This window comes from Haliaeetus albicilla, chromosome 19 (assembly GCF_947461875.1).
Source record: "Haliaeetus albicilla chromosome 19, bHalAlb1.1, whole genome shotgun sequence".
In the NCBI taxonomy this organism is placed as follows: domain Eukaryota; kingdom Metazoa; phylum Chordata; class Aves; order Accipitriformes; family Accipitridae; genus Haliaeetus; species Haliaeetus albicilla.
In genome coordinates this window covers 13,670,466-13,681,098 of record NC_091501.1, presented here as the reverse complement: position 1 = coordinate 13,681,098, position 10,633 = coordinate 13,670,466, and the positions used below count along the sequence as shown (strand labels likewise).

At 44.9% G+C, this 10,633-nt stretch overlaps 1 protein-coding gene across 7 annotated transcripts in view; it reads right to left on the bottom strand.

Annotated features, from left to right (window-relative positions):
• The window catches only part of CACNA1C (calcium voltage-gated channel subunit alpha1 C), a 490,677-nt gene that overhangs the window by 7,571 nt on the left and 472,473 nt on the right, over positions 1-10,633 (bottom strand). For 4 of the 7 annotated variants that reach the window (XM_069807711.1, XM_069807713.1, XM_069807714.1 and 1 more), the window contains 7 exons: positions 9,677-9,811; positions 8,323-8,675; positions 7,418-7,444; positions 5,916-6,044; positions 5,324-5,433; positions 3,259-3,362; positions 164-487 (listed from right to left, as the gene is read on the bottom strand). In XM_069807711.1, the coding sequence (XP_069663812.1) occupies positions 164-487; positions 3,259-3,362; positions 5,324-5,433; positions 5,916-6,044; positions 7,418-7,444; positions 8,323-8,675; positions 9,677-9,811 (1,182 nt within the window). Of the gene's footprint in view, positions 1-163; positions 488-3,258; positions 3,363-5,323; positions 5,434-5,915; positions 6,045-7,417; positions 7,445-8,322; positions 8,676-9,676; positions 9,827-10,633 lie in introns of all 7 variants that reach the window. The other 3 variants (XM_069807710.1, XM_069807712.1, XM_069807715.1) reach the window with 1 other exon arrangement.

The following is a 10,633-nucleotide window of genomic DNA, read 5'->3' as shown; positions in this document are numbered from 1 at the left end:
CGGTCCTTCTCCTCCCATTCACGCTGCTAATCCCTGCTTGGAGACGGGCTCGCCTACTCTTAGCATTGTGGGCAGCAATATATCTGTTGCCCTGCTCTTCCGAGGGCCGCATTTCTAGTTGGCCTTGCCACTACTCATGTCCTTCGCGACTCTGCAGTCTTACCGCTTCAACCAGGCTGCCAGCGCTGCCGTGAAACTGCCTGCTGCTCCCTCCGGTCTGGCTGGGGACGGTGAGGGAGACCGGTCTGGCTCTCCTCGGGCTGCTGCAGCCAGTGTTGTCAGGGTACCGAGAGCCGCAGTGTACTGACGGGAAGCTGCTGTTGAGCTTCTCACTGGACTCTGCCCCGTCGAGACGCAGAGTTGGGATGGTCTGTTGCGGCCAGCCACGGCTGCAGGGTGTAGCGGGGGGTGTAGCACACAGCCGAGAGAACATGGTGGGGGAATGGCTTCGCTGGAGTAGGGGACTCAGGCCGGCCACCGCTAATGCCTGTGGACAGAAGAGGAACAAGACGAGTGAGAGCTTGCTCTTAGCAGCAGGGCCGGAACAAGGAGTTTCTGGAGAAACCACCCGAGAAAGGCCCGGAGGTTCTCGAGGCTTATGAAGACAGCTGCCAGCTCCTGGAACAGTTTGGATGTTTCCTGCAAACTCATTTTGCAAGCTTTCCTTTAAATGGTGTCTCCTGAGCTAGTGCCAAGCACCAGACTGCAAACTTGCATGACTGCAGTTCTTCAGCCTTGGAACCACTGCACTGACAGGAGAGATGCAGCCCCACTCCCCACAGCCTTGCCAGAAACACCACCACTTCTCCAGTGGGTGAGACAGCAATTCATTTTCCCACCACTGCTACCGCCCACACTGCTAGCATTTACTGCCAATTGCTGTGTTTTCTGTAAGTGTCTACTGTGGCACATGAACAGATACCAGATGTGAATTTTAGATGTGTCTGCAGTTAGCAATAACTATAAATCCACCGCTGGATTTTAAGGCATCTGCTGTTGGTGGGAGGATCAATATCTGATGATTATACTTCAAGCCATCCAGTCCTTCCTGTAATCATATACACAATCTCTGAGTCATCCAGCCTCCTTTTGTAACAAATTTCTCAAGAAGCCCCTTGTTGCACAGGGCCTTATTCATGGTGACTGCTGCCTTGTTCTGTAAACAATGCTGTCAGAGTCACAAACTCATCTCACAGAGCTCACTGCTGCCTAGTATGAGCAAAGAAATAAATGCATAGAAAATACAAAAGCATGTGGGTTATGTTGCAGAGAATCCTCTTGTTTGGGCTAGGGTTAGTCTCACCCAGCTTCACCTATCTGAAGGCTATATATTTAGTCTAAGCTAACTGTGTAGAGACACACCAGCAAGCCTCCTGCCTCTTTTCGATACCTTCCTGAAAATGCTATCTGGAGGGCGAGGCTTAGACAAGACTTATACTTGCCCTTTGGTGATGGTCTTTCTCTCTGTTGACCACAGTGGGACTGAACTGACCAGTTTAAACTAGAGAGCTAACTTTAAGATATCTAAAGTTAAGTGAAGCTCAGTCCATCTGCCACTGAAATCCCTGGGAACTGATAACCATGCTGGGCTAATGATTTCAGTGACAGATGAACAAAAGAATTAATTATTAGTCACCTACAAGGTTCAAGATATTTCAGTGACGAAGAAAGCCCTTAAAAATTCATCTGTATAAGTCATGCCCTGCAGGCTATGATGGCCTCAGCACATCCCTTAAACTGCCAGGACTTCAGGAGAGTCCTAGATCTGTCAGGCAGGACAACTGAACCATTTTTCAGCTTGTTGGCAGAAACATATACAAGGTGTTTTATCCAAAATATAAGGTTCTGAGGAAGTTGAAAGAAGCTCTTAAGGACTGCTTTGAGCTTCAGCCGCCTATATTTACATATCACGATGTATGAGTATTTTGTGAGAATAGCCCTTCAAGCATTCATGAGCAACCGAATCCAGTGCGCTTAGCAGAGGCAACCTTTCCACTTTATGTTCTTATTTTAAGCACTGTTGTAGCCTAACATTTTTGTAAATGTAAGAACGCTGCTGAGTGTTGTCAGCTGGAGGCCAGATGTCTGTGTCAGGGTAACCCTTCAGTCTGGCTGAGTGACACTGGGGTGAGCAGAACCCCATCCCTCTAGGTTTGGAGCCGCAAGGTGGGATGAGGAAGGGTGAAGTAGCTCCATCCTCTTTGTACAGGTTAGAGGGAGGTGATTCTGCCAGCCGGGTGGGCTGAGAGGGTTGGAGGCATATGTGCCCTCTGCCTGGTCTGCCGTGGGAGGGCAGGAAGTCTCCAGAGGGCTGCTGCTGCTGTGGGGAGTGTGGGAAGCTGTTTCCCACCCACTCCTCCCTGCCCCAACACATCTGCTGGTTGTCCCTGCCACAGCTGTAACTCTCTGCAGACCACTGCTTTCTGGAACTTGATCCTTAAAGGATAACTGGCTAGGAGTGGAGGCGAGAAAAGCCAGGGAGCCTCAAGTGTACTTCTCTCTCACTCCTCTGCTCTGAATTCTTACTCCTCCCAACCCTTCCGCGTGGAGTTTTCTGCCCCTGTGGCAGCCTAAGGAGCTGGGAAGGCCGTTCTGCCCTGCCCCGGGGGACTGCACAGAGCAGGATGCCCCACTTGCAAGGCTGGCACTACCATCTGCACCTGTTTCTTTTATGGTGACAAAAAGTGGCATCATCAAATTGAAAGACACAAATCTACTTTGGACTATGACAGCTGGCTAATCATCTAGGTATGTGCCTGAGCATACATTTGCTAGGCTGCTGAATGCAGTTACAAAGGGCTTAAGAAGCTGATTAATTACATGTAATCAGTTTATGTTTTAAAATGATTAATTACAGTTACTGGTTACCTTTAATTAATATGAAAGTAGACCCTGCACATTTTATTTGTGTGCATACTACCATCAAGCCAGTCTAATTGCACTGCAGCATGCAATTTGGGTAATTATTTTTATCTTTTAGCTAGTTTTTTTTATTTTACTTTTTCATGGACATCAGAAAATGATAACTCTGCAGACTCCAAAGGACATGTTCCCGTAGCATTCTTCTGGGAATGATAAAAATCCTCGAAGCAGGAATGAGTATGATGGCAAATACAATTCTAAAAATTGGACCTTTGATATGGGTGAGAAACTGTCCCAAATGGTTTTTAAAAAGTGTGTTGGGATACAATGTGGGAGCATTGCTGATGGTAGGGTCTCAGTTACATTGCTTGAGCCTTTGTGGTTATTAATACTTACCTGATGATGTACCAGATGCAAAGGCAGAACTGTCTTCTGTGAGACATCTACGCCCTGGTTTTTCTGTCTTTTCAGACATTCTAAGTGAAAAGATGCTCTTCGACCTGAAAAGCAATCACACACAACTGTGTCCATCACTCATAATACACTAGAGGTAATCTGTTTTCAATTTCTTTTAGTGCAGTCCCAGTGGAGATACAGCAAAGACACCCACATTTTAGGCTCTGTCCACTTTCCCTCAACACCTTTTCCTTTCCAAAAAGCAATCGAGCATCATTGACCAACCAGCACTAGCTTCCAAGCAAGCTGCAAGATAAAACTCTGGATGATGATTTTTATTTTTCCTCTTTTAAAAAACTGTCCTAGTAGATACCATGCAGCTGATTTCCCTCCTAAGCAGTGGAAGTGTTCTCAGACCTCTCTGGTTCAGGTAAAGCCCTCAGTGGGACCGATGATGGCAGCTGAGGCTCTGCTGCTGTGCCTGGCTGTACACAATGTGCAGAAGGGGCCGTCAGGCTGCTCAGGTGACATCGGCCTCCTGCTTGCATGTGATCTGTGTCCCTTAGCTGCCAGACATACCACAGTTTATGAGGCTGTGTCTATAGCAAGGTCGAGTGGAAGTGAATTTATCAATAGTTGAATTCGCTGGTGAATGGGAGGCTGCTTATATAGACATGAAGCATTTCCAAAATTTGGAAAGAAGAGAAGAAAAAAAAGCACTTTTTTTTTTTTTTCTTATATAAACATGGAACTTTAGGTGGAACTACTGAAACAGTCTCATTGTTTACTTGCTATAAAATTGAACTTTACTTCTGTAAATATGAGAAAGGTACTCCCTATGAAGGAATTTAAAAGTACAGTGAAGTATGTTTATGAACAAGTACACAGGCTCTACTTCTGAAGAACGGCAACTAAATCCAGTATTAAAGATAGAGCTGCATGGCACACTAAAATATTTTGTGGACTTCTTGATCCTGTTGACATTTTTCTAAAGAAGGAAAGAAAATAAGAATTCTGAAAATAGTAAGCATCTATAATATTGATTTGTTGAGAAAAGGCCCTCTCGGGGGTTGGAGGAAACATGTTATAACCCAGAGAATGAATGCTACAATGCAGATAAAAAGTATTTCCTCTTTCCAGAGAAAAAAAAACAGTAAAATGAGTATGACATCACTGTATGTAGCTAATGAAGCATTGTATCAAGGACTGACTGGAAATTTGGCCTTACAGATAGATATAGGAATTTTCATCGCCTAATATTTTAAGTTTTGAAATAAAGTAAATGCTTTTAAAATACTCAATTGTACAAGCATCCTGAAGGATTTGAGTGAAGACTCAGTAGCCTCACTTTAAACATTACACTACCTAGTCTGTCACTTTTATTTTGTAAGAATGTTTTTTATATACAGGATTCTTCTTAGTTTCTCCCCCAAATGTCCTTTTCCTCCACACCAATACTCAGGAAAAAGGCTGAAAAATATTCTACATAAAAGAGCTCATTTTCTTCCAGACTGTCACATTTGTCCTGATACTTCCATAAAATCTTATGATTTGTGGATTTCACCTGAGTGGAGTCTGCACGCTCAAGCACTTGAAAATCTCCAGGCACAATTAGAGCAGAAAGCAGATTTGTATTGTATTAACTTAATCTGAAATTCACTGTTTTCCTTGTAGCTGACAAGACACAACCTCTCCTTTTTCCCTGCTGAATACACACAGAACAGAACACCATATACTCAAGGCTAGCCCATTTGGTGACTCCGTGGTGATTGTTTGGAGAGTCTACAGTGCTCTAATGAACTCCCCTAATTCACAGGCTGGCTTAATCAAACAGATCACATGGACTATCCAAACAGCCACAGATTCATCTACTGACTGAGCATAAAGTCAGTAGAGTCATGTATGTGATCAGGATCGTATGCATGCCATGGGATTCCTGGTCTCATGGGCTAAATGCAGCCAACAGCAACACCCCTGCCCACACACGCTTGATTCTTCCAGCAAGACGTGAGAACTCAGTTGAGGCAGAGGAAAGCACAGCCTGCACGTCATGCTGGGAGGTTACCTAGCGCTGAGGAGCACAGAAACCCTTTCTTCGGAGAGTGCCGGGTGTCCTCTCCTTTGTTGTTTTCTGGTGGAGTAAGTTGTCTGTTTTCATCATCTTGGTATGCAAGCCTGGAAAGGAGAACAGAGAGATTCTAGAAAAGCAGCTGATATTGGACAGAATAACCCCTCTTCCAGCAGGGAAGCCAGGAAGTTCATGCTATCAAATGGATGCAATAGCGAGCTAGCTTTGAGCTATAACTGGTTCAGGAGCAGTAACAAGAGACCATGAGACAGAGAATGCTCTAAAGATGAGATCTGGCAACGTTAGATGGTAGAAGTGAATGTGAGGGTAGGCCTTGCAGATCCAGATGTCTCATTCAGAGAAGAAAGAAAATCCTAGGTGAGAGATATCCTTTTCAATGTTAATTCTCAGGGCTGAACTGCCTTTTTTTTTTTTTTTAAATTATTTTCTGATATTTGAGTTGTCTGGCTAACGTCTTCTGGCCTTACCCCATAAATGGAGATTTTTGTAGAAAAACGTAACCTCTTCCCACCTCTGCCCCTTAATTAAAGAACCACCCAAACACCTTGACTAAAGCTGCAAAGCTCACATTTCAGTAGAGAGCAGACTTGGTTCACTACAGTACTCAATGTCTTCATTCAAATTTTCATCATAAGTCTCATCCTGAGACACTTCCTCTTGGCAAACAATTGCCAGCTGGCTGTCTCTGGAACCGGAGCTAATGAGCAAAAAAGACAAGTCAAGATATGGAGATGGTAGAGACAACCTGTTATAAAGACAAGAATGACAGGCTCCATCTGTCTCAGTTTATTATAATGTTGAAAAGCTATCATAGAAAAATCAATGACTGAACAGAGCTGAGTTCACAAATACAAAGCAACAACCTTTGTCTGTGTCCTCTTTCGGAGCCAGAGCTTCTTAAATCAATGCTGAACAATACCGTAAACATATTATTGTCATTTGTGACTACATATACTCTATAAATGTGCACATCACATTGACCACATTTCCAAAGATATATCTCACTGAAACTGAAGTAAAATCTGAGATGGGGTCTTGGAAATAACAGCTTTTTCCCTTGTCGCAAAAGCCTTGGTTACAAATTTCAGAGGAGCCTCCTAGACACTAACAATAAACCTCTCACCTCTGTGGTGTATGGTCTTTGCCGCCCAAATCCCTTACTCCGCACCATCTTTCCCTTCTGCCTCCTGTTCACGCTCTTGTTCCTTGCTGTCTTTTCCATCTTTGGTCCCTTTTTTCTCATCACTAACTGCAGAGTGCTTCTACTGAATTCAGTAGGATTTGTTCAAACACTTAAGTGTGACAGCCCTTAATTCCCTGCTTGCCTCCTCTTTGTCCCTCTGTTTCATGTCTCGGCTTTCATTTCACTTCACTCTGAGTTTGTGTTTTCTGAGGAGTAAAATAAAATCTGAAGGTAGTGTGAATCTTTGAGATACTGACATGGAGGTATTGGAGCCAATGTCAGTCTGTTACTAGCATTCACAGAAGAGAGCAGCGTGGCAGGTTTTTTTTTCCATCTTTCAGGGACTGGATAGGAAACATTATTTTATCATTTGGTTTAAGCAAAAAACATTGGGAGAAATGTGCATATACATGATATAAAACTGCCTGTAAGACAGTGCTGGAGTGACCTTCTTCCTGAGATGGGAGGCAAGTAAAACTGCTAAGGTGCAGGGGGGAGAAAATCAGTACATGGCCGCTCCCCCTATTCAACAGTCTGCGTTTAGCCAAAACCATGCAGAATTTTTCTATGAACATGCCAGGGTGTACTTCACTGTGCTGTGATCAGAGAGTGCCTAGATGTGTGAGCCCAGCTAGAAACTCTATCCCCCCCCCAAATCTAGAAACCAGCTAGAAACAGTCCATACATCACTACCTGACTGTGGGCAGAAAAGCCCTGAGTCAGGAGAATTTTCTGGAGGTGTCATGGTGATCGTTACCTCTTTTTCAGCCCTACTAACACCAAAAAGAAGAGCTCATATTCAGCATTAATGGGAATTTGGACTTTCAATGGGATGAACAATGGGTCTTACACCCAGAGAGCATTAGAGCATGAGGGAGAACACGTACCGTCCCAGTGTTTCGTAGTAATGCGTCCTAATTCAAGGAAGGTGCCCAAGGAAGCAAGGAGAGAAAAGAACACCATGTTAGCAGTGTCACATCAGCACAAGTCAGCAAGGGGGAGGGCAGATGGTAACACATATTGTGCAACTTCAGTGGCCTCCCTCAGGAATGCACGAAATAGAAGAACCACTGGACTCTTTACTTGGGCAATTCTGCACCCACTGAATTTCTTCCATCTTATTGTCCTATTCTGTCCTTTGCTGGGGCAGCATTTCTCCACCTTTTCACATTACGCACTCTCTGCACCAAAAAAAAAAATTTTCCTGCTCCTTCCTGCTGTTACTGAAAAGGTTAAAAAAAAAAAAAATCCCCCACTGATAAAAATGATACTCCTTTTGTAGTAGTCATCTGTGTGTAGACAGCCTGAAAGCTGCCCAGAGAAGGGGATTTTCTTTGCTTTGTACAGTATTGCATTTCTGAAAACCTTGCCGCCCTCCTCCCAGAATGCCTTTGGTGACCTCTGTAGGGATGTGACCCACTGAATGAAGCTCCCTATTGGGCGCTTAAGAGATGAATTGCAGTCTCTTTTAGTTACCAGTTGATGAAACACCTCCCTGAGGTGAAGGAGGGACAAATAAGGCTCCTTTTGGTTCTTACAAAGGTTTCTTCATGATAAAGCCCAGAGAAATCAAGTGTGTTGGTCAGCAAGAGTGCTGCTGCTTTGCAGTGGTCAACTGATGCATATCTGTTGCACCGTGGGCTTTGGCACAAGTGGAGAACCAGAAGGCTCGATCCAGGCTGCAGACTGGGCAATGTCTGGTGAGTGACTTCAGCTAGGCAGCAGTGCTCTGGTGTTTGCATGCGTGTTCCTCTACCTGGTCCCTTGACTCACACTCTGCTGTGAAGCTTACCTTTTGGAAGGTAGTTTCCAAGGAGCCTCCTGCACACGTATGGTGGGTGACAAGGGGGTCCCATGGCCTTCCACTGTGCTGACAGTGCTGGGGTAGCTGGGTGGGCTGGGGAAGCGGCACAGGGCAGTGTTGTTGGCATTGTTGATGTTGGCATTGGAGCCTGAAGATGAGTAGCTGCTGGGAGTGAAGGTGGAGTCCACCAGTTTCTCATGAGATGGAGACTCGGTATCTCCCTGGTTGTTGCCAGACTTATTGATGTGCAAAGGTCGCTGGGTGGTGAATGTCTGGGGGAACGCACTCCTGCCATCACTTTGGTAATAGCTGACATGGTTTCCGAACAAGCCTCCGGCTCTCTGTCAGAGAAACAGGAATGATTTTCCCTTTGTGAGTGAGAGGATGTGCAAGGGCCCTGATGTTTCCTGCTTAGCCTGTTGAGTTAAAAAAAAATGTGAGGACCAAAGCATGCATGATGGCACTGGTGCTCTCCCTTCCAGAGGATAGCACATGGACTTCTCTGTCAGAAAGACTAGGTACACACAGGCTGTGAAAGCTTTAGCTTTCTAAGGTATTTCAGAGGACTGGCCAGGTGCATAGGTGAGGCAAAGGTGTCTCTACACCTCCCACCAGTCTTGGAAGTGCAGGACTGGGTAGGGATGCAAGAAGCAGGTAACTGCTCTCTGGTTTTCACAGTGCAGTTGCAAAGCAATATTTAGACATGAGAGGGAATTTGAGAAGAGCACTAGAAACTATTAATCACCTGGAGGAACAAATGAAGACAGATTTAATGAGCCAGTTATGTACTGTTTAGATGATGAGTAATGAAAGGGACTGACAGCATCTTTCTGTAAGGAAAGGAGGAAAATGCCAAAGTAGAGGAAATATTACCAGCGGAGACAATTACAAGAAATAGGAATGAAATAAGAAAGAAAAGATTTAGGTAACTTGCTCAGAAAATCTCCTCCTTCCATAGGAGCTCTACTGGGTTCTGGTGTATTTTTTGGATGCTACTTGTGCCACTGAAAGGAGTGAACAAAACACTGAAGTGTGCCTGGCTGCTGCTCTGCAGACTGTAAGATGGCTGAACTGATCTGTTTTTCAGACTCTTTGGCCATTCTTGTTCTGATTTTATTAGGGTTTATGAGGGAAACTTCCATTGAGAAGAAAATGGGATAAAACCTGTGCAAAGATCTTAGGACCTGGCACCCCTGAGTCCACCACTCTGTTTTCTAGTAGGGTCTAGAAAACAAGAAAGAGGGCCCAGCTGAAATACATGAAAGCACAGAAAAGAGAATGTAACACTCTTTGAGCTCAGCTACTGGTCTAGCCTCAGCTTGCAAACTTGTTCAGCACCTACCCGGAAGATATCATCTTCAGAGGCAGCAGAAACAGCTTCTTTCATGGCCTTATCTAGCTCTTCTTCAGCTGTCAGGTCTCCAGAAATTGCTCGTCGGATCTCTGGCCCAATGTCGTGAAGTGTGCGCAGACCAGCCTGCAAAACAGCAAACTATAGAGCTTCATATCTCCGAGTGGGTATATGAGAAATAAAAGCAGTGCTATTTCTTCCTGAGCACTGTGAAGCCCTTTTACTTAATATAGCATCCCAGCTTCTAGAAAAACACCACCACATTCTGTTCTTTCATCTCCAGCTTAGAGAAGGAGAAACTCTTAGCAATCCGACCCAGGAATGTTTGTTGCTAGTCCCCTGGCTTCATCACAACAGGACACAGACATAAATGCACAGGCTTGACTAAGCAAGTCTGCATGCTTTAAACTTTGGGTTCTCAGATCCACAACCAGAAGCCCTAGAGCACCCACAGTTCCAACTGAACCATGTACTTTGTGCCTCTGAAAATCTCGTATTTTTAATCAGTAGCTTAAATATGGATTTAATAGCTAAACTTCTGGCATCTGGACCTGGACAGTCCTCAAACCCCTCACTGACTGGAATTCATTCCAGGGAGTCCATCCAGGGAGGTAAGCTGTGGGTATGCTGAGACCTCAGTCTGTATCTGTGCCTGTGCCACAGCACTTTTTAGCTTGCTGGAACACCAGAGTCACCCTTCTTCCTTACTGTACCCTTGAGGGACATAAATGGTGCTGCTTGTACAGTGAATGGGGCTTTCTCATTCTTTCACACAGCCTGGTAGTCCACCCAGTGAACGTGTAGCACAGTGGTGAACAGATCCCAGTCTTAGAGCCTGATGCCCCATCTGTTGGATAATCTTGGCATCCAGGTGTGCTTTTTGTTTTTTAACTGATTTTGCCTCCTGGCAACATGGTCTCCCTGACCCTGTTATACTGACTCCCCTCA